This window comes from Cheilinus undulatus, linkage group 3 (genome assembly GCF_018320785.1).
Source record: "Cheilinus undulatus linkage group 3, ASM1832078v1, whole genome shotgun sequence".
Classification (NCBI taxonomy): domain Eukaryota; kingdom Metazoa; phylum Chordata; class Actinopteri; order Labriformes; family Labridae; genus Cheilinus; species Cheilinus undulatus.
The window spans coordinates 49,887,979-49,915,719 of NC_054867.1; the positions used below are offsets into that span (position 1 = coordinate 49,887,979).

General features: G+C 38.3%; 2 protein-coding genes across 5 annotated transcripts in view; both read right to left on the reverse strand.

The window, feature by feature from the left end:
* The window catches only part of cpne1 (copine I), a 29,646-nt gene extending 17,821 nt beyond the window's left edge, over positions 1-11,825 (reverse strand). The window contains exons 1-3 of one of the 4 annotated variants that reach the window (XM_041783139.1): positions 11,736-11,825; positions 7,228-7,290; positions 1,792-5,743 (exon numbers count right to left, since the gene is read on the reverse strand). In XM_041783139.1, coding sequence (XP_041639073.1) covers positions 3,028-5,715 — 2,688 coding nt within the window. In that variant the 5' untranslated portion in view covers positions 5,716-5,743; positions 7,228-7,290; positions 11,736-11,825 and the 3' untranslated portion in view covers positions 1,792-3,027. Of the gene's footprint in view, positions 1-1,791; positions 5,744-7,227; positions 7,291-9,316; positions 9,341-11,735 lie in introns of those variants that run through there. The other 3 variants (XM_041783141.1, XM_041783140.1, XM_041783142.1) reach the window with 3 other exon arrangements.
* A 433-nt stretch (positions 11,826-12,258) lies between these two features.
* Positions 12,259-27,330, reverse strand: nfs1 (NFS1 cysteine desulfurase). Its single transcript, XM_041782875.1, has 13 exons — positions 26,978-27,330; positions 23,708-23,784; positions 22,795-22,911; positions 22,467-22,550; positions 21,154-21,306; positions 20,973-21,066; positions 19,140-19,274; positions 18,421-18,578; positions 18,206-18,311; positions 18,020-18,101; positions 17,586-17,669; positions 17,142-17,231; positions 12,259-15,494 (listed from the first exon to the last, which is right to left on the reverse strand). The coding sequence occupies exons 1-13, from the start codon at positions 27,081-27,083 to the stop codon at positions 15,431-15,433; spliced, it is 1,350 nt and encodes a 449-aa protein (XP_041638809.1). The 5' UTR covers positions 27,084-27,330; the 3' UTR covers positions 12,259-15,430.
* Between the last annotated feature and the right edge of the window lie 411 nt (positions 27,331-27,741).

Sequence of the window (27,741 nt, forward strand, 5' to 3'; positions counted from 1 at the left end):
CATACCAAACATACTGTTATCAACACTGACACCTTGCTGCTGTGTATCCACTTGTTAACTGCTTCGTCCAACAACAGCTTTACACCACTCACAGAAAAGTTTAAGTGAATCTAAGAGCTGCACAAGTGTAACTGTTGTAATCATTAATACCAGTCCTCTCCAGTTCATTGTCATCTTAGTTGGTAATGCCAATACTAGAATGTTCAGTCTCCTGTTAAACATGTAACTGCTAACGGTAACTAAAATTCTATTGCGATCATCACTGTTACCATAGCTTTATCCAGAAAAAAAGATTAGGATAAATTCGTGGCCAGGACAGCCACATATCAATCTAATTCACTGCTATTGTGCTGCTTGTTTTCTCAATTTCATCTCCCTCTTTTCTGTTTCTGCACCATGTCTTTTCTACTTCTGCACTTCCCTCTTCTTTATGCTGTTTATTCTTTTCTATATCTACATCTCCTCTTCTTAATGCAGCTCCTTTTATATTTCTGCTAGGGCTGAATGATTTGAGAAAATAATCTAATTGCGATTTTTTTAACCTAATATTGCAATTTAATATGCAATTATTACTTAAGTTCCTCATGCATTTTCCCAACAAAAAAGAAAAATAATTCATTCTAAACTATTACCAACACAATGTTAGATTAAACTAGGGCTGAACAATTGTGAAAAAAATCTAATCATGACGATTTTTACTCATTTTGCAATTCGGATATTATTAAAGGGAATGATCATTTTTTACATAAATATAATTACCAAGAAAAACATAAGAAAAAATTAAGAAAATATGATTTTTTTTTTTACTATCCAAAAAATATGCTACTAGAGTGATTGCATGATGTGTGATGCATGACATCTCTGCTGCAAAAAAGGCTTAAACTGATATTTTGATACAAATGTCAGGTTAAAGAAATACTGCACCTTCTGCACTTTTGAAAATTGCAGCAGGCTATATTGCGATTTAATCTAATTTGCAATTAATTGTCCAGCCCTAATTTCTGCGTCTCCATCTTCTCTCTCTAGTTGCATTTTTTTTCTCGTAATCCTCTGCCTTTCCAATCTTTAAAATCGATTAATTTTAGGGTCTTTATAAAAATATGAAAAAAGAATGGTCTAGACATGCACTTTTTAAAGTGTGCTGAGGTAAAATTGTTTATGAATTGTTGCTATAAAATAAGGATTGTGCACAAGATTGACTGTAACAACCAAAATTCCTCATAAGAATTTATAGTATTTGCAATTCTGATCAACTTCAACCATTACTTATTTTCATATATATATATATATATATATATATATATATATATATATATATATATATATATATATATATATGAAAACAATCATGATGACTTGAAACAGCAACCTGACTCCCTGTTGTCCTATTTAAAATTCATTGTTGCACTATCTTACCAGTTAGCATCTATGTAGATGTGACTACTTATTTTTTTCAACACAGTACAGGCAAAAGACTCAGCTAAATTTAAACCAGTAAAATATAATCTAAAGTAAAATTTAGCTTTCGGTTTTATACGACAAAATAATCCATTTTAGATTTGTGATCCCACAGAACAGACAACGGCTGTTTTGTTTCTAAAAAGTAAATATGCTACTTCAGTGATAAAGATCTTGCTTAACCTCAAACTGTGCACAAAACTGTGGGGCCAATAATCAGATTTCAACATGTCAAAGATGTCAACAAGAGAAAAACTCAAATGAACCCATGAAACAGAATTAGTAATGTCATTTAAGAGTATAGATCAGACAGTCAGAAAAGCTGATCGCAGGTGAGCATCAGGAATGTCCTTTTATTAGCCAAAGCAGAGGAGAGCCCACATCATGTATGGTTAGACCATCATACAAGTTTGTTCACACTGACAATAGAAACAAAAGTTGAGCTTGAAACATGATCAAAGAAAGATACAGCAAAAATCTACCAGACTGAAAACACTATGGACATTATCTCAGCATTCTATAGTCAAAACACCAATTTAGCATGAGCTGTGAAGAGGGAGAGGGTGGGGGCAGCATTGTTAGAACAAAGCAACATCAAAATGTGACAAGAATCAACAGCCAAAAGACATTATTTCATAAAATAAAACAAGTCAGCAATCAGTCTGTCAGATATCCTCGATAAAGCAACAGAGCACTTATGCAACACAGAATGGCTTTGATAGTTTACAACAGCGAGAGTGGGTTAGCTTTTAAAGAGCAACTTGATGTCAGCATATTTTTTACCATAGAAACAAAGCATGATCACCATAATCAAAGAGCATAAACATTTGATCATGGACACATAGCATTTCATCATAATTTTACCATAGCAGGAAAGAATTTGGACTTAAACGCAGGACAGAGAAACAACATTTCACTGTGGTTGAACTCTTATCCTCTACAGCATGTAACCATAGCAACAGATTTTACCAAAGCTAAAGAGCATTTATAGATTTTAACATGGGAAGAAGGTCAACAACGCAACAGAGCATGAACATTTTATAATAGCAAAATTTTATCGTGTCTTTTCATTATCATTTCCCCATAGCAACAGAGCATGTTTAGAAATAACCATGAACCACAGCAGCGCAGCATAAGCACATACAGCATCAAGGTTTGACATGAGCATCATTGTACCACAGCAACAAAACAAAACTGTTCAAAGTGTTATCTCTGAGCATGTCTCGACAAAAAAGCTTACCTAAAAGAGTAGTAAAGAAACTAAAACAAGCTTTAACCGTCATCATATTGTGCAATCAGAGTCAGTAGAGGAGATGCAGAAAAGCGCAAAGTCTTGATGAAGTCGTTATATCTGGGACTGTAGAGGGAGGGTCTTACCTGCCAATACTACATGGGGAGGTTCAGAAACAACTGATAGTGGTGAGGACAAGATCTAAACTGATCTGGTTGTGGTTGAATTTAAGTCCAGGAGTCTGGCTAACTGTTGGCTTTGTTGCTCTAGGATAGTTGATTATGGTATGCGTAACATCATTTATGCAAAGTTCAGTCTTTTTTTTTTTTTGCAAGGATTTAACCAAGGCTTATCTTGACCTTGCGTGCACCAATAGGTCGGTCGTTGAGGTCCATGACTGCAGCACTGGCCTCCTCATGGCTCTGAAAGGCCACCATGGCCTCACCAGTCGGAAGGCCTTTCTCACTAAACTGGAGGCAGACTGAGCCTGGCAGGACCTGGTAGCCATAGAAGAAGTCCATGATCTCATCAACTGTTACAGTAAATGGCATGTTCTGGAGCTTGACGATAGTTGGGCCTGAGGCACCACGTTGGCCGTTTGGATTATTAGATCCTCCAGGGTTAGTCTGGTTGCGGAGACTATCGGTTCCTGTTGTGAAACCCTGCTGTCCACCAGCAGCTCCACCCCCTGGACGACCTTGGTTGTTGTTGGCTCCTCCTCCTCCTCGGCTCTGTCCACTACTTCCCTTTCTGTTGGCATTTTCAAACGGCACTAATCCTCTCTGGCTTTCCTGGCCAAATGGGGCCCCTACGGCTGCTCCAGGTCGAAAACCTGGTGGCTCCAATATTGGAGCTCCAGGGAGACCAGCAACAAGTGGGGGAGCCACTCCTAGATTCACATCTCCCAAACCTGCAGCCAGAGGAGGAAGAGGAGGGGGGCCTGCCAGTCCATTCCCTGGGGCCGAGAATGGTGTCACAAAGGGGGCACTGTTGAGATTTCCCATGGTGTTTCTGAGAAAATTAAACTCCTCACCCATTCCTGCGAATGGGTTGATCTGCGGTTGCTGGGAACTGGGCTGGGCTTGCTGATGTTGGTTCTGATTTTGGTTCTGCTGGTTCTGGTTGCGATGGCCCCTCTTGTTCTGGGGAGGAGGGTTTCTCTCGACTTCCTTCATCTGTTCAAAGGTCACAAGGTGGACAAAGGCATCACGGCCATTGAGTTTTTGGCGGTGCAGTCTTTCAGCTTTGCGTGCATCTTCCTCGGTCCGTAGCTGGAATATAGCCTGCCCTAACCCATTGCCGTGGCTATCTGTTAGAACTTTCAGGGTGTCCTCATAGAGCCCCACACCCTCCAAGAAGGCACGGACATCCTTCTTGGATACATTGTAAGGTATATTGGTGATGTGAGCACAATTCCTGGGAGATTTCAAGCCATCACTATTCTTGCCATCACCTTGTGCTTCACGTTTGCGAATAGAGTCAATCTTTTCATGCATTCCCTTCCGGCTTATTGGATGAACCTGGATGAAGCGACTGCCCATGTACTGCATGTGAGCACCTAGAGCAGTCTTGTAGTCCTGTTCTGATTTAAATTCAAGGAAGCCCTCTCCTGTGGCACGGCCATTGGGCCCATAAGCAATGTAGATGCTGTCCTCAATAATTGACAAATTGTTAAAGAACTCTTTTATCTGTTTCTTGTCTGCTTCATAGGGAAGGCCCTTTAGGTAAATGCAGTACTCCTGCCGATGTGGAGACCTTGACCGTCCTCTCTGATCCCTGCTGCCTGACCCAGCATTACCACGACGGTGGTGCTGGTCTTGATGGTCATTATTTGATTTACTGCTATTGTGAATAGGCATGCCTGCCCCACTATCATTCAGACTAGCCCACTGCCGTTCAGAGCCTGGGGTGATCTCAATAAACCTTTGGCCCATCATACCCCCTCCACGTTTAACAGCTTCAAAGCTTTCCTGGGGGGAGAAGAACTTAACCATGGCTCTGCCAGTAGGCCGGCCTTGGTTGTCCCTCATAAGGCGAACCCCATCCACCCCAAGACCCCGGAAAAAAGCCCTGATCTCCACCTCTGAGCAGGAGAAGGGCAGGTTCTGCACGAGGACAAATAACTCATCAGGATTGGCTGCTCCTGCTCCACCCACTGCGGCAGCAGCAGCAGCCTTCATTTGGGCCTGGAGGCCAAGAGAGGCAAGGGGAGAGAGGGGGTTGAATAACATGGGGTTTGGGGTTCCAAGAGGAAGCCCGGAAGCTAGACCAGCAGGTGGGGGTAAGGAAGGGTTGAAGGGAGGCAGGGAGGACATGTGTGGGAGATGGGACATAGGAGGTACAGGGGGTCCCTGGGACAGTGGGGATACAGTAGGAACAGGGGGAAGAGAGGATACTGGAGGGGGAACAGGAATGGTGGGTAGTGTGGGCATTGGGGGCATGGAGGGCATGCTTGGAAGTGGGGGAATAGGTGGTGGTCCGGCATTGAGTGATGCCAGAGCTGTGGTGATAGTGGGGGCAGAGCTGTAGCTGTTGGGGAAGCTAGGCACTACACTGGCTACTGCCTTGTTGCTCTGTGGCTCCTGGGATGCACTTGCTGCTGTCACTGAAGCAGGGGTGTTACTGAAACCCTGATTTCCATGACTACCACTTCTTCCCCCTGTCCCTGGCTGAACTGTGGGTATGGGGGTGGCTGCTTGACGATTTGCATTTCCTGCTGTGGGCACAGCTGTCTCAACAGCACCGGCACCAGCCTCAAATCTTCGACGACTGAGTTCAATCATGTTTTGCATTTCAGTTTTACTGCTAAGTAATAGTGACACTTTGGAGCCCTTAATGGACCCACCAGTACGCATCATTCCCAGTCGAGCATCCTCATCAGTGGCAAAGACGATGAAGGCCTCGCCATGGTCACCACCTACAATATGCACTCCCCCGTCAGGGATGGTGAGGCCAGAGAAGAAGTGTCTGATGTCCATGGTGCCGGCCACTATGGGCAGACCCTGCAGCCTGATGACTACCGCCATACTGACTGCAAAACAACAGCCCTACAACCTGGGGAGAAAGCAACACTTCCATCAGATGAAGAGCAGAAAAGGAAGACCAGTGGTTTCCAGATGTTTTCTTGGGACACTCATATTTGACATTTAGGCTAATAAACATTAAATAGACATTGGTGTTAATCAGTTTTACCAGAATAACCAAGGCATCACTTGTTGGAAGTTTTTGTGCTTATGAAGGGTCCCGACATTTGGAAACCAGTGGTGTTTTGAATGGTTTTGGGGAATTGGGGTGATAAAAGCTAAACTCAAGTCTGTGGCCATCGGCAGCTTTCAAACACATTTTAGAATGTCAATTCTCAATTACAAAACAGTTAGACTTTACATTTAGCACCAACGGAGCAATCTTAAGCATAAACACAGCTCCATTGTTCATTTTCAAGGGCTGTAAAAAATAGTAAAATAAAGCTATAGCACTCATTTAAATCAACTTATTATATAGAGACAGGTGATGAACAAGAGGAAAAACCAACAACTTGTTTCTGGTTGATAATGGTTGGGTCAAAATATATCCTGTAAGGGTTATTTTGGTTAGAGATCTGGTGACAGCAAAGGCCAAGGCAGATGATGTACAAAATATACTACATAGCCATAACACCATTCAGAGACCACTTGTGTCAATCGAAGGGACAACTGCCATCCTGTAGAGGCATGGTAGTTACTTATTCACCCAGAACAATTTGTATTGGTTTGTGGGGACCTTTCCTGCTAAGGTAACAGGTGGAGCCAAACCATATTAGAAAGATATAATGACAGAGTTACCAAGATGCCCTCACAGTGAGGGTCAATTATCAGGTTTTTCCTTTAATTTGTCACCCGCTGTATATAAATGCAAACCTGCACATCCACACAACCATAAACACACAAAGCAGGGTAAGATATGTTTCATATGTTTTATTCATGGCTGAGTCCAACCCAAGATTTAGCTAGCTAGCTAACTGTATTAGTTTTTCTTGCCCAGAGGCAAGCATGCAATACAGGCTGGCAAAATTCGAATACCTCTTGGAGAAGCCCAAATTATTCGACTTAAAACTCACTGTTTTTAAATTGCTCAGCACATTATAAAGATGATCTAGGCCTTTGAAATACCTGATGCTGATGATCCCTTCCCTTGTGGGGCCAGCTTGGCCTTATGCTAGTATATACAACAGCCTCTTGTTGGAATTCGTGTTGAAAATTTAAGTCTACAGTACGCTTCAAGTCAAGAACTTGCCAGACAGTCTGACAGCATCTAACACCAAAAGAAGATATCTTAAGTTGCTGGAATTTGACACAGATAATTTGGTATCAAATACAAACACCTAGTACAACTGAATGTATTTGAAGATTACTGAAGACTTTCAGTCTCACAAGAACCAATCTGAATATTACTGAGAAATGTGTGCAGCTTGGGCCTACATTAACAATCGCTGTTGTCTACCATGCGGTACAAAGATATTTAAATACAGCTTGATGAATTGCATGCAGCTTTCAACTCACCAATGCAACTAAGCTGTGTATAGTTTCCCTGTTAAACAGAAGAGTTCTGCGGGACACTGAAACCTGGTGAAAGGGTCAGAAAACATGGAAATTCATGGATGGAATTCAAACTGACAGTCAAACAAACTGATACTAAGTTTATTGTTTACTTCAAAGGTTGGAGTTTTTAGTAGATGGCATCGCATGTATATCATCATGTCAGTCACTAGCTTTTATGCAGATTTAAATAGTTTCATATTTAGAAAAAACATACAGTGATGTATGATATGACCAAATTAGAAGGAAAGATTTCCTTTAACCTAAACACAGACGGAAAGAATAACTTAAGGGTCTCACCAATTACAAGATTAAACAGTCCAAAACTGACCGTTTTTAACTACAACAAAACAAATTTTCATGCTGAGGAACAAACAAGTACCAACCAACCAACCAACCAACCAACAACACCCTGGAGATACCAAGGGACTTTTTGGCAACCAGGCGGCCAGCAACACGTCAAAGATAAGTAGGTCTGCACCTTCAGTTTCCTTAATCCTCAGCCAGTACCAAATCAGCAGGCAAAGCTTCAACAACTGTATACCACCACCAAGCGAGCAATCTTTCAATCAGCAGATCTGTAATAAATTACCAACAAAACATTAGCATCAAGTTCACAGGTGCAAAAGCAGTCACATATCAACCAGAGCAAAAAGAGCAGCATCATAAATATTTGATGAAAGCAATTTCAGGTACATGTGAACAGGAGCAACATTGGCATCAAGTCAACCAGCGCAACATTAGCATTACATCAACCAGAGCAAACTTAGCACAAGGAAAACCAGATCAGCAATTTCAGAAAGTGATAGCGAGCACAGCACCAAAGACAACAGCCAATCAGAAGAGAAAGCAAACAGAAGTGAAGTGCAGGAAAACATTTAGCTTACATTGCTTTAAAAGAACAAGTTCAACTGGACAGGAGGCGGATCAATGCTCCCCATTTCCAAAGTCCTCCGCTTCACCAACACCTCATATTATTGAGCCAAATCTTCAAAGTTTCTTCAATCCTGGACTGTTTAACTTGAGCCGGACCAATGTGAAATTTTTGAGATTGATTTAAAGGCCAAATTTACTTCAAAAAAGGATATTTTTAGATAGGTTTGTTTGTTTGGTAATCACTTCTTAGAACTTAACATTATACTTGATTATTGTGAACCATTCTAGGTATAGCAGTGATAACCTGCTAAATGAGCTACAGACAGTGCTCAGAGGATTTAAATATAAAGTCAGAGCGCTATGTAGTACAAGTTACATTAATATACAGTAACAAGCTCTGAAAAAGACTTCTTATCCATCTGTTAACTTCAATCATTTACAACATATCAGTCAGGCTCTAGTCAAAACTGTAACATGGTCCACTATGGACATCTCCTTTAACTCTGACATTTCAACCCATCTGCAACTCATTGACGTTGCATGTCAGAAAATGCTTACAACAAAACATTATAAATCTTCAGTCTTGGTAGGGCCGCTAACTGCAGCTCTCAACAATCAACAAAATGCAAAATCATCCATGTTGCCAAAGTTATGGCCAATTTCAGTGCCTCAGCAAAGATGGTTTCCACCAAAACTGAAGTGAACGCTCAGCGAATCGTCTTTCAAAATTGACCTTTTAATGGATTCCTCCTTGTCCTGTTAGTTCTGGGTGTTGGCCTGATAAAAGTCCATGTGAAACAGACAACAATAAGATAAAATAGAGCTACAGATGAAACAGTGGCAGCTAATTAATGGTCAGAGGCAACCACAGAATCCAGATTGCTTAAAAGGCTCAACAGAAGCTGCAACACAAAAGGTACAAGAAACCACATCCAGCAAAAAAAAGACAAATTATCTTCCAAACAGGCAGAAACACAAGACACAGAGTTTCCATATGTTAACTTCAGAAATAAAGAGTTAAAACACTGCCTTTGGTCATAGCTTAAATGCAGAACTGCCCATGTGTTACTTTAATTTAAAAACACAGCAAAAGAAAGGAGCCGAACAAGAGAAATAGAAAGCATTGAATGCAACAACAGAAACATTTTAGGTAACAAATTCAGACATCTATACACACTAGTCAACTCAGAGCTCAAATCTCAACATACAGGGAATTCTGGCAGGAACTGACATGATGAGGGAGGTCCAGAACCTTCTTTTTTACTGCAGTCAAGACTTCATCTCTTCACCTATTTCAAAACACTGTAAGCCTTCTTCATATTACATGAACAATCAGAAATCAGTCAATCTCCATGCAATGACAGTTTCCATTAATGCAGATTACCAACAGGTAGAATATACATCAGACTGCTTACATTCAGCACTTCTCAAATATAAGTTAAATGATTAACCTGACAAGGTTCTACTCTTAGTGGATTTAAATAAATTTGCAGTGGAAAGTAATTATCATCCACTAGCTGGTTAAGTTCACGTTCAAATCAATTACAGATCTACAGAATTGCTTCACCTTTACCAATATTAATGTATTTTAGAAACACTGCCACAAAGTAATACAAGAGAAATGTGATTTCAAGCTATCATTTTTTTATGTCCTGGCCTTTGGAATTTATGTACATTACTTGACATGGACAGCTATTCAGGTTTTCAGCAACGACACATCTGAAATATTCAAAACTATAAAACCATGGATAATCTAAATTAAAATGACAAAAACATATATCTCACTGCTTTTTTAATATGCAGGGAGCAGTATCTGCTTTTGCCTCCTCCTGTTTGATGTCAGTTGTTGAAGCATTTACTAGCGCCATCATATAGAAAGGGGGGAATGTATTGCCTCATTTGTAAATACAACATATACAACTTTTTCTTTTTTAAAGCTTTGCTTTAGTCTTTTCAAAAAAGTTATGAAGGAAAAAACCCAATTATTTCACCAGTTTATCTAGCTCACATAATAAACAAATGCTTAAGTGTTTTAGTAACCGAGTTTTAAGTTCAATCACAATTTTAGCTTCTCACAATCATGAATATAAAATAATCACGATTACTGTGGTGAATGCTGTACGTATCAGTATCAGTATTATAAAGAATGAGTTTCGAACTATCCACATATTTAATACCAGCCAAAATCCAATATTGTGCATCCCTACATTTATTGTTACTATATTTCAATATTTACTTATCCATGTTTTTTTCAGTTATTTATATCAATTTACTGCCTTTTTCTCAGTGTTACAAGTCTTCAGGCTCATGTATGCATGAAGTGCAGATGTTGTAACGTCAATGAATAATTGTATTATATAGGCCTAATCATGAGCTCCATATAAACCAGACAAACATGTTTGCATTTTTTTTAAATCTTGATGCTAACAAAATTAATTGTAAAATGCCAGGATTGTGTTTGTCCTCCGTTAATTAAAATTTGAGATCTGATGACATTTTTTTAAACCTTGGAATACATTTTTGAGCTTGGACTAAGCACTCTACTGATCTTCATTGATGTAAAGTGCAACCTTCCTCTCCACCTGTGTATTAGCCTACTTTAATCTATTTTAAAAAACGGTTATGTAACATTTGTAATAACTTAAACAGACCTGAAATTGAAAAATAGCATTTGCTCATAGAATCACTAACTTTGTGTCTAACTTGGGCTTGGGCAGTTAAATAAACCATGATTAAGTCATACGGGGAACACAGTAATGGTATTATAGATTGCATCATGAGGAAGGAATAAATCCTGTATATCTCCTAAGTTTAAGTTCTACATGTTGAACATTAAAACTATTTATTTTGTTATTTCCAAACCGCTGTTGTAAAATTACTTTTTAAGCCAGAACGCCAGGTTAAAACAAAGAAATCATTTACTTTTGCGGGCTCATGTATAAGTCAGTCAATAGTTTAAAAAAACTAGGCCTGTCACTTTGATAACTGTATCCTTCTTCAATCATCTGCTACCTGTTCAAATCGACAGATCTTGACGTTATGACAGTGTGACGTCAATACTAGGGGCGTAACTTAACGTTGCGGTTAGTTCGCAGCGTAACCTACATAAACTGAGCCTTGAATAAAAGATTAAATACAAATCTCCACATCAGTCAATTTCATGAATGAACGGTGACAACAGCTTTTGATTAATATCCAAAAAGATGAGTGGAAAAGTTCTGATGGTTAGCTAATTCGCTAACGGTTGCTGAAAGGAACCGTCTCTTACGAGTCAACATTTTTAAATAATTGGTCGAAGCCTTTATAAGGTGGTACTGCATTGATTGCAAACAGAAACAATACAAATTAATCGACATATAAACTTTCAGCGAGCTTCAGACAGTCCCATTTAACTAGCTTTTCCACAGCTGAGGCACAAAAAGTAGCTAGGCTTAGCTACCAGCGGGCTAACGCTTCATTAGCCACCTAGCTCGTTGTGAACCTTGCTTTGTGTGTGTGTGTTGAAGAGAAGAAACGAGCAATATGCACACTTTTAACGACTCCTGACTCAATGTGTAAGTGCATAACTGAGCGGTCTGCCGCTGCTGATTTCTTACCGAGAAATTTCAACAAAAACCTCTGAGGTTTATCTCATGAACGGGGATCTTTTCTTCTCTTCTCCTCTCTGCAGGCTGCTACGGCACGAAATGTCGGCGCAAATATCGCGATACCACGTGAGATTATGCGAGAGTTTCCCTGACATCAGAGCAACATCGCCCCCTTCTAGCTCATCAAGGCGAAACACATGGATTTCTTTACATGTATTATGTGTATTTAATTAACAGACATGGTTTATGGTTCATCTTCATCTTTTAATCAACATGTTTACAGTGCTGAGACATAGAAACACGACTTTTACATCTTTTTGAGACCTCCAAAAGGATTTTTAACGTCAGCATTTGCCAGTCTCAGTTGCTCTGTTTTTCTTGTAATTCTTATGGTTGAAAATGACTGTAGAGCTATAGGTTTGTCTAAGATTTGATGCTTTAACATTACAAATCATTAAAATACCCTTTACAATATTGATTTAAATATCCCAAGACAAGAGAATAAATTAAAAAAAAAAAAACATGACTAAAGTTCATTGCATAACCATGAAGCAGCATTTTATTGGAGAATAATGTGTTAAGACAGGAGTAACAGTAGAAGACAGTAGATGCAGGAGTTTAATAAATATGACATTTTAGGCTCAGCTGATTAAGTCCAGGAACACAATACAAGACTTTAAAAATCCTCCACAGTGTGAGAACAGAGACCCAAACATATCAACACATGTTTTTCAGATTTTTGTGTTATGACTTTAAGGTACTGGCAGTTTTGTCTTGTAAAGATGCAGTCTTGTAGAGTGTTCGAGACTTGAAAAATAACTAAAACATGATGGCTAACACTATGATTGTCTGGATTTTCACTGAGAACCTCTGTTGAGACACTGACGTGATGCTACAGATTACTGAACACTGATGTGGGAAGAAAAACGGCGAGCTTTGGAGAAAGAGAGAGCTGTTTATATCACATGTGAAGAGAGTGGGAGAGAATTTATGACTCAGCAAGTGAAAGGTCAGACTCAAAGAATTAGAAATTAATTGTAAAATCCAGAGTTTTAGCTTTGCTGCTTTCAGCTGTCATCCTACGTCTCACTCAAGCAACACCAACCATTGTTCCTCTTTGTTGCTTAAAATCTTGGATGCTTATTTAAAGCCTGTATCACAAAGCAGGATTTGCTGTTTAGGCAGCCATAAACCAAATATTCCAACATTAATCCAGCACACACTGATCTCTGAACTCTTCACAAGTTAAAACGTTACTGCTCAGTTTTTCAAAAAAGAATAGAAACTTGTTAGGTCTTAACAAATATGGCAGCGTTTTGCTTTCTTGGTAGAACGTCAGTTTCTTCAAATAAAACACATAAATGAGAACATTTTGTTTAGAGATTGGGAGTTGTGTTGTTTACAGTTACACAAAAAATGTTCATTTCATTAAAAAAAAAATATTCAAATGGCACAACAAGAGAAAGAACATGCTTATGAAGGGGTCACTTATTATTTCTGGAGCTGTATTCATGGTTACAACGATACAAATAAAGTTCTCTGGGTGCTGTTCAGAGGGACTTTTTAAGCTGCTTTTTCAGGGTAAGTAAGAGGAACATTGAGATGCAATGTACTGTGATTGCTCCATGCTTGAGCAAATTTGGCATTAGGACCAGAATCTTTAAAAATCAGTATCCAAGCCAGTAACTTGTGCCTTTAAAATGGACCTAAATAAGATGTGATTAGTAAAATCCCACATCTCCCTTCTCACACCTGAAAATCCAACAAAACCCCCTAAACATGACTCAAACCAAGTGGTTCATCATCTTCTCGTGACTGCACTGAAAATTTGACAATAAGCAAGTGTTGGTCTAATTTCTTATCAAAAACCTTCTAATTCCAGGTGCCAGTTTAGCTCAGTTGGTAGAATGCAGGCTACAGTTCTTGACACATGAGTCTCAGGACTGAGTCCAGATCCTGGTGTATGTGTACCCCTGTTATTTCTTGACGCTCTTCAGCTGTCCAATCCACATAAAGGCAAAATTCCCAAAATATAACCTTAAGAAAGTTATAATTACTCTTACTGTAAGCTCAAATCTCACAAAACATTCTACTTCAAGAAGTAAAACCCAAAAGTTCAACTGTGAATTGACTGTACTCAATAAAAGCTTTACCTTGAGAGCTTGAAATTAGATATCTATATTTTTTACGTACATCACATTCCAAGATCTCAACAATAAAAAATCCTTGCCCCTAGGCAGATATTTTTACGAGTTTCAAGAAATACAGGCCTGATTTTTCTTTAAATCTTGAAACAAGATTTTATTCTGCAGTTTTAAACCAATATGGCTTCAAATTGTGTAAAAAGTTATTGTTGCACAGAAATTAGACGAACTCATTTGCTTGGATTTGAGTTTTTGCAGTGTGATGTGGGTAAACCAGCCTCCTGCTAGCTTTCAACACAGAAAAGCTCTTAAAATGTTGTGTTTCTTGAGGAAAGTCTTAAGCAGACTTGCTGACTCCTTTAAGTTAGGGAAGCCCTAAGTGCACATGCATCCTTATTTTCCCATGATAATCAAAGATTTCCAGTTGCTTTCTCAAGATCTCAACTTATTTATGTTGTTATCTCAAGAAAATAGTTATTCCAGGAAACCAGCTTTTTTTAATGTAACAAAATAAAAAAGTCTAGATCTCGAGGAAAACAGAGAAATGTACTTATGAGTAAAAACAAATGCATCAGTGCCTCTGTTGTAATTAACTTTGCTGCCTCAGCTATGCAGTTTACACCCAGCTTTAAATTTCATCCCATTTCATCTCCAGTATCTTATAGTTTCAATGAAATATGCTTTTTGGGTAGCCATGCAACAGCTGGACACAATGGTTCAGACATATGATTTAACTACACCTTGGGTCTTGTTTTCCCTCTTCTGATCATCATTTCCTTTAGAAATATTCAGATTTTATTCATATAATCAAATTCAAGGTGAAAGTGGGTATGAACCAGACAACTGTGTAAAAACCTTAACATTTGCCCAGAATGGATAGTATTAATACTAAAAGGAAGCTGATCTTTCACACAAATATGTAAGACAGGAGTCAAAAAATGCCATTGGAGTCCCACATCTTTGCACCCCTACCCTTGCTTTAAATATAAACATGAATATTAGTCTATAATGTATTCTTATCACAGAGTATTTATGGGTTAATGCTGGTTGCCTCACATTTAACTTCCAGTATTGAATTGCGCTGATGATGTAACATATGATCAGCTGTATTTAAAAACTAGTCTTTCATGTGAAAACACTCAGACCTTAATCCAAATAAAGCTGAAGTTAGCTCAAAGACACCATCAACGTTAGCCTGACTGAGCTGACCTGACTTTGTGATACAGGACTGAGGTGTCATGGACTCTGACAGCTCAACACAAGCAACACATTGGCCCTCATGAGCTGAATATGTGCAAAAGAACAACAACAACATGCAGAGGTTGCCGCATTTTGGTCAACTCTCTGAGCAACATCTCCTGAGAAAGCAACTGGAGGAGCTTCTACAGAGACACAGAGTGACGGCTACTAACAGACTTCAAGTCGGACAGGAAGTTTGTGCGTGTTTGTGTACGGGAAGGAAAAGCTGGTCTATTTCCCAGAATTCTCCAGGAATCATCGTCGTTGTCATTGTTGTAGTTGTCATTGCCAGCTGGGAAGTAAACAGGAAGTGAGAGGAGTCTAGTGCTGGGTCCACTTGATGCTCTTCAGGTCGATGCCGTCCTGAACCATCTCCCACAGAGGACTGAGACACAGACAGAGAATTTATAAGGCATGGAGAACAGCTGCAAGTTACTAGCAAAACATTTTGGGATCCCTTGTAGCCCAAACCAGGAGGACCACTTTTAACAGCTTTTCACCCTCATTTTGTGAAGGTCATTCATTAAATGAAAACAGTGGTTTTACAGTTTTGAAAACACCTCACACAGTGCAGATTTTTTATTGACCAGAGTCGTCGATTCAAAACCAAAGGAAAGCAACGGAGGTCCCAGCATTTCTCTACCTTTCATCTTCATGCAGAAATGACTGATGAATAAGAGAACGAGTGAATGAAGGATTTTTCTGGCTTTGAAGAATGTTCTAAATTCTTGTGAGTACTCAACTAAAAAATGCATCAACTATAGGAGTAATCATTAACTATTAATGAAGACATTCAAGTGATAAAATTGAAATTATTGAGCCTTTAATACTCTCTTAAAGCTGTGCTTATTTGATTAATATCCAGAGCTAATTTTGCCACATTTTGATCACAGTTTTATCACATCATCAATTTATTTACAAGCTTGCTGTCCTGCATTCGTTAAATATTTCATTCACTGCCCTGTAAATTTCAGTTTTCCCCTGGTGAACAAAAATACTTCTACTGCCTTTATTCTGAATGTGGAGGGACAGAGGTATGGTGCTTTGTATTGACAAGCATTTGACTGCTGTGAGCTGTGTTGATATAAGTCTGGGCTCAGCATGAATTGTGTATATGGATGTTAAGCTTTAAAGAAGGCTTACAAGCTCTGCTAAGAAGGAAAAGTGAAAGAAAATCAAAGAAAAAATCCTGTCCAACACTCCTTATGCCTTGTCATCTCCCTCTTTCCTTGTTCTTTGTCCATCCTCAACATCGGTATTAAGGCAGTTATCCGCCACTCTTTGACGAGGCTGAGTGTTAACGCTGAAATTCTGTCATAAATTGAGTTTTGGGGCAGTTTTCTGTTGTCATTAGTGGCACAAAGTGTTAACGTTAACACGTGTTTAGGCTTCGTTGTGTGGGAAAAAAATAAAATCTCTGGAAGAGACATTTTAAGAGATAATTATCTCCCGTGAGTCCAAAACCACTGAAGTGAAATGGGATCAGATAGCGGGTTGCATTGGCTGTTTTACCCACTGTTTCACCTTTTAAATATTTCTGTTGTTTCTTTTTCCATTTGTAATTGTGTTTTGGTGTCCTGTGTGAAGCACTTTGAATTGCCTTGTTGCTGAAATGTGTTTTACAAATAAACTTGCCTTTCCATGACAACACGAGCAGCAGAGAGGAAAATAGGAGCAATGGGCAGAAAAATTGTGCTGCATCATGCTGCATCACTCACAAGCTGTCAGGATACTACAACATGAATCAATGTAAGCTGATTTTGTCACTGACGCTCATGTCACATGAAATTAGGGCATGCTGTTAAGACTCATGGACTGCCCAACAAGATACACACCTGTGTTGTTAATGGACATATGACTGTAGAATGTTACAGGTAGAACTTACACTTTAAAAAGTTCCTTTAAATTAAGTTGAAAGGTAAAAATTGAGAATGGAGTTAACTCAAAGTTATATTCCATCTTCTGTCTAAAATGGATAATATCAATAATAACAGAAACTGAACTTTCCCACTCATTGAAGAGCTGGTCTTACCTCATCTCTCTGAGTCTGCGGACCTGCTGGATGCATTTCTCTGCTGTGTAGTCCACTTCTTCTTCTGTGGTGAATCTGCCAATTCCAAATCTGATATATACAAAAAAACACATGAGGTTTTATTATTCCACTAATGTTAAAAAAAGAGGAGACAAGTTAAGGGAGCAGCTATTGAGGCACATTTGTGTGCATTTTAACCATGAATTTAAAATAAGAAAATCTCTCTGCTTTACAATTTTGATAAAGATTTCTTTTAAATTTCAGCAATTTTTTCTAGCATAACCACAATTATTATCCTTCGTCTATTCCTCATTTGAACACGGACCATAAACAAGACCAGAGACAAACAACGGTTGCTTGATTAACATGATAATTTTGGTTACAGTTTTAAAACCAGCATTGTGATTATCAAAATTTTGCCATTTCATGATGAAAGGTTCTCACCTGATGGAAGAGTGAGCCAGGTCTTCATCTGCTCCGATCGCTCTTAGGACGTACGATGGCTCCAGAGACGCTGACGTGCAGGCACTGTGAGCACACAGGCAAATATTTAATTTTTTCTTTTACGGAAGTCAAAAAAGTTAAAACTCCTGCCAGCCTGTGTACCCTTAAGGTTTAACAACCCCACTGAAGTTGTTTCCTCCTCATGAATCATTTGCAAACAGAATGTTTTAAATGCTGCAAATTATGAAATGTCTAGTCCTGTGTTGCTTATTTTTCAGTCACTACAGTCAGTTGTTAGGGCTCAGACTAAAATTAGTCACGATCATGCCAAGCCTACATGGCATATCATTAAACTATTTTTTATGAAAAGGTGTTAAGAAAAGTAAATCTTCAGACCTGACTGTTTTACAGTTCAAATGTCTTCCTGTGCTCACCTCCCAGATGACAGAGCAACATCCTTCAGGGCCATCAGCAGACTCTCTCCCTCCACGTAGGCAAACGACAGGTTGACACAGCCTAAAGAAACATTAAGATAATAAATCTCCTCCTTCTATAGGAAGAGCTTTCTCTTACAATCATTGGAGTGGATTGTGTAAGGGTGGGCTTGTGCGTATTTGTACCAGGGTAGCGTTGTTGCGGATCTCCATTCATGATGACATCAGGGATCTCTGACATAATCTTCTGGACAAGACGATTAGCCAGCATGGACACTCTCTCATGATCATACTGCATGTAAAGACGGAGAAATGTAGTCATACATTAAGTCTCCAGATTGTGAGGTGTGCATTTTTCTAAATACCGTGTATTTTTAGAGTCTCCTGTTTTTTTTCTTTACCTCCAACTCTTGCTTGGCGATGCTGCAGGCGGCTCCCAGCCCCACAGCCAGCGGGGTGGGGACAGTGCCAGACCGCAGCCCCCTCTCCTGACCGCCCCCGTTCTGCTGAGGCTCCAGACGAACTCGGGGCCGGCGGCGCACATACAAAGCACCCACACCTGGACACACATACATTTGTGATTAAATTTCTGCGGCTAAGCTCATCACATTACTTTAAAGACACTGCTATATCTATTGCCATGTAAACAGAGAAACTACGCTTTCCTTTAAAAAAGAAAAACTTCTCTTTACTTCTTTGACAGTTTATCTGTGAAATCTCACAGTCCTCAATATCTTGGATTCTGGTTAGGATTGTGAAGGTTTTTTTTTTCGCAAGAAGCACTTCATAAAAGTTCAACAGACCAATTTTATTCTATTTCTTAATGTTTTTACTGCAATGTGAAATATACCACATAACTTAAGGGTCTTGCTTTTACAGTTCTTTTAAATCTACTTTAAATTAACTAAAAATGAAAAGGTAGGATCAAAGACATTTCAAATTCTTCCTACATTATTTGCTGCTGTAGACGGAGATGCTGAATTGCTTGCAGATTTTATTCTCGCTGTTCATTTGTTTGTTTCTCTTTGACAGCTTTCATGTTGTCATTTTACATGTTCAAGATAACACATCAATTAACTAACAAATCTCATGTTGTGTATATATCTATAGTATTGCAAACCTTTGGGTCCGTAGATCTTGTGACCACTGATGGACATCAGATCGACCTTCCAGTCATGAACGTCGATGGGAACTTTCCCAACAGCCTGAGCAGCATCCGTGTGTAAGAAGATGCCTTTGGCACGACAAATCTTACCTTTGGAAGAGAAAGGTAAAGGTAAGAATGATTAACACCATGCCAGAATTTCAAAATATCATATATTCAAAATATGTAATACTTATAAAATGCAAAGAATTCTGATGCATGTTTTGATATCACAACAAAAAAGTAGTAGCAATTACTCAGTGTTAAGTAATTTAATGTCTTTAATCATCAAAAACTGGCTAAGACATTAGTAATGTTTGGTACAGAATAAATGGCCAGCATTCATCTGGTGTATACAATCAATTTAATGCTTATATTTAGTAAATCTAACTGCTGAATCAAACAAAACATTTTACTGTGCAGAAGAAGTCATCTGCTGGACAAACTATGATCTGTTTTCATGGGTGATCATGAGAGGAAATGTTAGCACAGTGGGTTACACAAAAAGAAGTATTGGAAAACCACTGGTAACTGTAATCAGTTAAATAGTTATTTGGAATAGTGGAGTCAGTCAGTAAAATGAAGACGGGGTTTTTTCTCTTTCTTGTGCAGAAGCTCTGGACCGATAGTATGACTGAAGGTGTGTGTTTTTTGTCACTTTGGTACTTTTTGACGTTCTAGATTTTTTCAATAATGGAGTTGGGATCATTTTAAAACATGGGATATCAAAAAATATCAACATAACCAAAAGTCTTGCAGAGAGTTGTGAGAGTTGACTTATACATTTGAATAAAACGTGAATCTACTTAGAGGCTCTCTCTAAAAACATAGAGCACTGGTCTGGGTTGCCAAAGATGTCGAGAGTTCTCTGAGTCTGTCAAAAATAGATTAGCACGTATTATTCAAAATCAGAATAAAACATTAAATGGTTTATTCAAAGGTCTTTTGGTAAGAATAACAAATGTAGACCCATTTTCTGTGTGTTTTATAAATAAAACAATATTTAAGAGCAGTGTTTCACTTTTTCCTTACATGTGGGTCATGGAGGGCTGAGCTTTTATTAGATACAAGTAAGGGAGACTTCAAGGAAAAAGGTCAGATACCACTGACGTAGGAAGGATTTAAGAGATCTTATTCTTTGGTGTTTTACAGCAGCTAGCATCCATGTTGCTGCATTACTGCCACACTTGACGCTCATTTATACTGACAGGCGTCTATTATGTAGGGGTGGAGATTGAAAAAACGAACCCACTAGAGGTCGCCGTCTCTCACTGAGCTACTTTGATGCTGCTCCTTCGTCCCATAGAGTAAAGAAAGAACGTACCGTCCTCTGTTCAATTGTGCTCTGGTGGCTGTCTGTCTTTGTGCCCAGATGAGCTAACATTTATATTCCCTCAGAAAACTTGATTAAGTCCTTTTAAATGCATCCTTTGCTGCGTTTGCTACTCTTGGTTGCACTGTTGGCTGCATTGCTCAACACTGCCCCACGACTGGTGGTGATATTGCAATGTTTGAGCTGTATCCATAAGCTTTGAGAGAACGGACGGAAAACAGATGAAATTAATGCATAAATGAGCCAGGTTTAATTCTCTGTCATTCTACTGAAAATGCCTTTCCTCTCTTGTGTAGAATTCACATATTCTAAAATACTCCTCACACTGCTCTCAACCTGTCCTAATTTCCGTAAATGTGTCATCATTACGTGTCTCTCCTGTGTAAGATTCCTATAAACAAGAATGTGTTATTTTTTCATGGGTGGTTTAATTCAATCTGACTATAAGGATGGAAGTAAACTATATATTTGGTTACCGATCTCCTTGATGGGCTGTTTGACTCCTATCTCATTGTTGACAGTCATCACAGACAACAGAGAGGTGTCAGGGCGGATGGAGGCCTCCAACAGCTACAAAACCACAGACACACTGACAGAATTAGTACATAAAATACATTATTAGGCTGTTTGACTGCTCTGTCTGTGTTTCTGGTGTACCTCCAGGTCCAGAAGCCCGTTCTGCTGAACTGGCAGGTAGGTGACATTGAATCCTTCAGCCTCCAGAACTCGACATGAGTCCAGAACACATTTATGTTCAGTCTGTGTGGTGATCACATGACGCTTTTTGGACTGATAGAACCGGGCAACACCCTGCAGAAGAGAGGAGGTAAGGGTTCATTACTGACATCACAAACTGGCAGAGGATGAATGTACAGTGATTTTTTGGCTATGTGTGCTTTTAGTTTCACAGTGCTCAATGAAGAATGTAGTTTTTTGCACAAGTTGACCTCTAAGCTGTTTATCAATGCCAAAGGTTGCTGCAGTGGTTAAACAGTGTTTTAAACAAAAAAGAACATGAAAACAAAAAAACATTCTTTGCTTTGCAATCAGAAGGCAAAGGCCACTCTGAAGGATCTGCACTACTCTTTTCAAGTAGAGTTTAGACTAACACTCAAATTAAGACTAATGTACCAAAGCTAAACTGTCATGACAGTATTAAATGTGAGAAAACAGAGAACCACAGAGTCCAAAATCCAGTTATATCTAACCTCCTTAATCAAACACCAGTACAAACAGATTCAAAACAAAGCAACTATTGTAAATTTTTGCTGTTTTTGTAATCTAACTTTTGAATAAACTTTGAACTTATTTATTTTGTTAGTCTTCAGTTTTGGCAATCAAGCTTGCAGGCATTATGACACGTGGCAAAGTTATCTTTTTCTATCTTAAATAAACTTTTTCTTGGACTAAAGATTGTAAAATAGTGGTTTTTTTTTAATATAAAATAGAGGAACTAAACAGTGCAGTGGTGCAGAGAAACTGGAGTGAAGTTAGCCAGTTACCCAGTGTTTCAGCTGCAGATTTACTTCCAATACAACCACAGCATACTGCCTTTGTTTCCTCTGTTCTTGATCTGTTGTCATACCAAAAAGATTAAAAAATATCTCTAAAAATTCACTTTTAGAAGGTTATAATGTATGAATGAGGTGTTAGTGTATTAAAGCTAGTGGCTGTCTGTCAATTGTATTCTGTTCACTCTTTTAGAACTTCAAAAAACACCAAAATGTGCTTGTAAATTTGTGACACAACTTTGAAAGGTTATTAGATTTCAACGTGGATAGGTCTTTTATTATCACAGTTGTGCAATTCATGTATAAACTGTCCATTTCTGTTTCATCTCAATAATTATTCTGTACCAATGACGAAGTAAAGAGCCACAGCCTTAAAAGGTAGTACTGAAAACAGTCTTAAAGATGGTGTGCTGACCAGGAGAAAAGAATAAATGATAAAAACATGGAGAGCAGTATCACCTTGATGGCCATGTTGTTGGATTCTGTGGCTCCGCTGGTGAAGATGATCTCTCGTGGATCTGCTCCAATCAGATCAGCCACCTGCTGCTCAGACAGACAGAAAATACAGTCAGTGTCTCTCCTTAAAAAGGAGACTTAAAGAATAATTTACTGCACAGCACCATTAAAATTGTAGATACTTTCCAAATGTTATTATAAATGTGACAGCTAAAGAGTTACAAGTCACTATAAAGTATTCTGTGATGAAAACATTAAAAATATATCTGACAAGTTTAGAGCTGCTTCTAAACAAACCATCTTTCTCTCTGTATAAGCTGACTGTCTCTACCTTTCTAGCGGTTTCCATCGCCGTTTCGCTTTCCCATCCATAGGCGTGCGTCCTTGAGTGAGGGTTACCATAGTAATTCACCTGGTAGGGTAACATGGCATCGAGCACCCGAGGATCCTACACACAAGCACAAATGTTTAACTATAAATGAACAAGGATAAAAAACAGAAACAGGCATGGAGACCTTGGAGAAGTGAAAGGATTAGTTGTGTTCAGATCTTATTATATTAATGCTAGACCTCAACTTGTACAGTTTAAAGTCAATCACTAGCTGCATTACCCCAAGACTAAACTAAACAGGATCTTTCCTTGTCTCTGCTGTCTGTGATAAGAGTAAATCGGGCCATTGTCCTTGGGCATCTTTTCTGGACATGCCATAAACTTAAAGGTCTTTGGGACAATATTTTTCAGTTGTAAAGTGTTATATTTGATAGACAATTAACTCCTGACACCACAGCACAGCATATTTTTTCCTACAAACATTTTCATTAATCGTTTGGAGGCTGGATGGGGAGTTTTGGGGGGCCAAATATGTTCCAGGGCCTCCAGTTGATGGTCACTGCAGTAGAATAATGTTATATTAAGCAGTACTTAAAACATGCTATGGATAGTAAAGCTTTCTTTACTTTATTTCCCCAAAGTAGACTGTCATTGTACATGAAGTGGACTATGTCTTATAAGACAAAAATTGAGATAATCTGATTAAGGTACCTTTATTAGCAGCTGTTTGATATTTTTTATTCAACTAGCCACACTGCTGTCACAGTCAGCAGACAGCAGCAAATGCTGAAATGCCACTGCAGTGATGGTGGCCACCGCAACATTGCAGCACCACTAAACCGCCATTAGATTAATATACAAGTCAAATTTAAAGTTTAAATACATAATATAATGTCTTTTTGACAACAGTTACCATGGGTGTGGTGGCCTGGAAGTCCATGTAGAGTGGGCGGAGCTCATCTTTTTCCAGCTCTTGCTTCTTTATCAACTCTGCAGAAAAAAATTCAGCATGTTTACTCTAAATTTAGATCTGTGTGGGTCTGACTCAGAGTCAGATTCATGTCACAGGAAGGTCACTGTTTCTGCTGAGTCATTCATACACAGCAGTAAAGTTTGGAAAAGCCCCAGGGTTCTGAAAAATGAGCACAGTATCATCAAGTATCACGCTATTAGCAATTAAATTCACATGTAAAGTGTGTGTCTCCTTGACACATTTGATTTATTTTGTTGAAATGCTGTCACATAACAACCAAAAAGCCCATTCTTGTTTGTTAGACTGCACATTACTGACACACAATTCAGTGAAATCTTTTTTTTTTTTTTTGTGGTACTCTCTGGAGTCTCTCCTTAAGCCAAACTCTAGATTAGAGAGTTTAAACAACTGCTGCTGACAACACAGAGGCAGAACAAAAAACAAAACACTGTCTTCTTGTGTGGATTACATCAGCCAGTTCTTCCAGACTCCAGCTAAAGATCTGTCTGGTACACTGGGGTGCTTTATCAGCTTAACATTTGAGAAATCTCTTTTTAAAATGTTACAAAGAAACCAACCAGCTCATCTTATGTAGTTAACATTACAGAAGTCATATATCGTAAAAATGACTGTCCATTAGCTGGCTTACCAAATTCATTTGAAAGATAATGCATGATTCTACGTCAGCCTTTGTAGACCATTCTTGCAACATTAGGGGGGCCTTCAAAATACTCTCAATTCTTGGACTAAAGATTGTAAAATAGTGGGGGTTTTATAATAAAATAGAGGAACTAAACAGTGAAGTGGTGCAGAGAAACTGGAGTGAAGTTAGCCAGTTAACCAGTGTTTCAGCTGCAGATTTACTTTCAATACAACCACAGCATACTGCCTTTGTTTCCTCTGTTCTTGATCTGTTGTCATACCAAAGATTTAAAAATATCTCTAAAAATTCACTTTTAGAAGGTTAAGCAGCTATAGACCATTCTTGCAACATTAGGGGGGCCTTCAAAATACTCTCAATTCAATCATGAATGTCTATAAATGTTATCTAATAGCTATCCCAATAGAAATAATCAAAATTTGCTCATATGCTCTTTTTCTGAAATCACATCAGCTTCAGGGTCAGCAAATAAGCTAGCGTCAGTATGCACTGTATTAGAATCATACACCCCCCCCCCCCCAAACTTGTTCAAGTGTGCGTTTTAATTATTTCAAGAGAGTGCTTTATAAGTTATCTTGTCAAATATGTTAGTAGCACATCACAAATCTCCTTACAGTGATATAAAGGTGTAGAATGTCCAATTTTTAGAAATATAATTTGACCGTGGTGATTTAAAATTTTGGAAAGTTTTAAAAGTTGCCATGACAAAGTTAAGAAATATGGCCCTAAGTTACTTAGCATGGTCAATAGTTTTGAATTTAGCCAGATGTGAAATATGAAGCTAACACACAAATCCAAGGCATTAAGCTAAAGTGATGCTGATCAATAACATTTAGTCTGTTGAATGTCAAATCAATATTTAGCCCTCAAACCAGGCATGTGATGTAATTCACTAACTGGTGTCATTTCCAAGGGTGGAAAGAAACCAATTGCATTTACTCACATTACTGTAATGGAGTGGGTTTTTTGTGTACTTGTACTTTGTCAAGTAGTTTTTCAAAGCAATAACTTTATATTTACTGATGTGTATTTTGAGGGAAGTGTTGTACTTCACTACATTTCAAAAGCATCTAGTACTTAGCAAAAAAAATAAACACTTTAAGTCAAAACAAGGAGGTCTGAGCACTCAGTGAGAGAATTACATTCAAATTCCATTGCATTCAAAAACAGTTGATGCATTTCACTTTATTAGAGAGATATGTCTTTCTATAAAGAACCTGGTCAGAGATTTTCTATTCTCTTGTTATTGCACATCAAGAAAAAGATCATATTTTACTGTAAAACCCCCTTGGGTATCATAAGTAGCTACTCAGTAATCACTCAGTACTTGAGGAAGCTCTAAATGAGTTATTTTTTTTGGAGTAGCTTTGTTGATCAATACTTTTACTTCTTACTTTAGTAAAATACAACCAAAATAACTGTACTTTTACTTGAGTACAATGGCCTTATACCCTTTCCAGCCCTGATCATAACTACCATTATTATAAATGTTACACCTGGTACCTTTAATACATTTACAGACCATAAATCAAAATTAACAGTTAAAGTCTAGAAATGTAATAGATATAGAAAAGTCACCTAAAATTACTATGCTTATTAACTTCTCTTTGAGTCAAAATATATTAAACATATCTGCTGATCAGGTACATAACTATACCCAACCAAAAAAAAAAAAAAAACAACAAAAAAAAAACAAAAACAAAACAAAAAAAAACAAATACATGGAAAATTCAATTTGATGAGACAAAATGTATAGCAATAATCTTTCCTGATCAACTTAAATTGATATGGGTATTTTAGTGGCATAGAATCAGTGATTTATTCAGAAAATGTTCAAAGTTTTACTACAAAAACACAAACACCAGATTAAAAATTGTTAGTCGTGTTTAAAAGAAAATTAAAATGAATTAACATGCAGAATTTTTTTTCCATTATTTGCTCAGATCTTATCCTTTATAAAGAAAACTGTGATAATAGTTATGAAACTTTTTTAAACTGCATCGTTCTTATCAAATAAATACATTCAATTAAATTCAATCAATACTGGTATTATGTATCCAGTGTCCCAGCATCATACCATCAGTATGAATTCATCCATACTCCATCTCTTTCTCTGCTATAATGCTTTCTAAATGTCTTGTTTTGTAACACCCACAGCCCAAATAACATGTTCATTAAAGTAAACTATCCACTAGTGTTGATAACAGAAATGTGATTAACTGTAGTTAATATTGAAGTAAAATCAGAACATGAAAAACAGGGACTTATGTATCATAGTTTATAAAGTGAGATGATTATTTGTCAATAAAGCATTCTAGTTTCCCAAATGCTTAGTTAAGAATATTGTTGCACTTTTGTTGTATTATTGTGCCTTTCAGTCTTAAATACCTGTCACTATCGTGAAAAATCTCTAATTTCATCACACAACTCAAATTACCTAAAAAGTTTGCAGTCCTCATACTAAACTGCGTCACTTTCGGATTAGCTTCCTGCTAGCTGATCTGTGCTAAATTAAATAATCATGCTAACTTTCTCCGGACAGCCGTTACCTCTCTGTAGAGTGCTAGCGGCTCGACCATCAGACCCCAGCCGGAGAGGAATCCATGAAGCCGGCCTGAGCAGTCGGGAGGAGACGGTCCTACTCGGGGAAAGCATCTTTACGGCGTGCTGGTTTCACCTGGAGACCCGCTGACCTCTGATAACAACAAACACGCTGACTGCAACCAGAACACCAGCGTAGACCGGTTTGAACCAGTTAAACGACTGGTTTCAATGGAGGAAAGCAGATTAAATAGTTCACGATTCAAAAAAAGTCTGCAGATGTTGGCGAAGTTTGATTTGGTTTGGTAAACGTTGCCGCCTGTCAGTTACATCCAGGTTACACCAAAACCAGCCTCTGGCACTTCACACGTTCGGACAACGAATACTTCCGGTGGTGACTTTCAAAATAAAATAAGATAACGAAAACTATTTTTGTCAACACATAAAAAGGAACCTTATTAAGCCTCAGTTCAGTGCCGAGTAAACGACTACAGAATACACATGTGGCTTAAAAAATCAAGTCAGTCAAACAGTGAATGATGACTGATATCTTTAGGGATATCTTTAGGGCCACATTTATTTTATTCTCACTGCCAGGCGGCCACACTGATAAAAATTGTTGGGCACTCAGTAGACAGTCACAATAACCTGTTATTTAACAGCATAAACAATATTAGAGTTTTGTTAGAATTTACTGTGTTAAATTACATATAGGCAACTTTGCCATTCAACTAAATTGGACATTTACCAAAAATTAAAGTCCTTTTTTCCC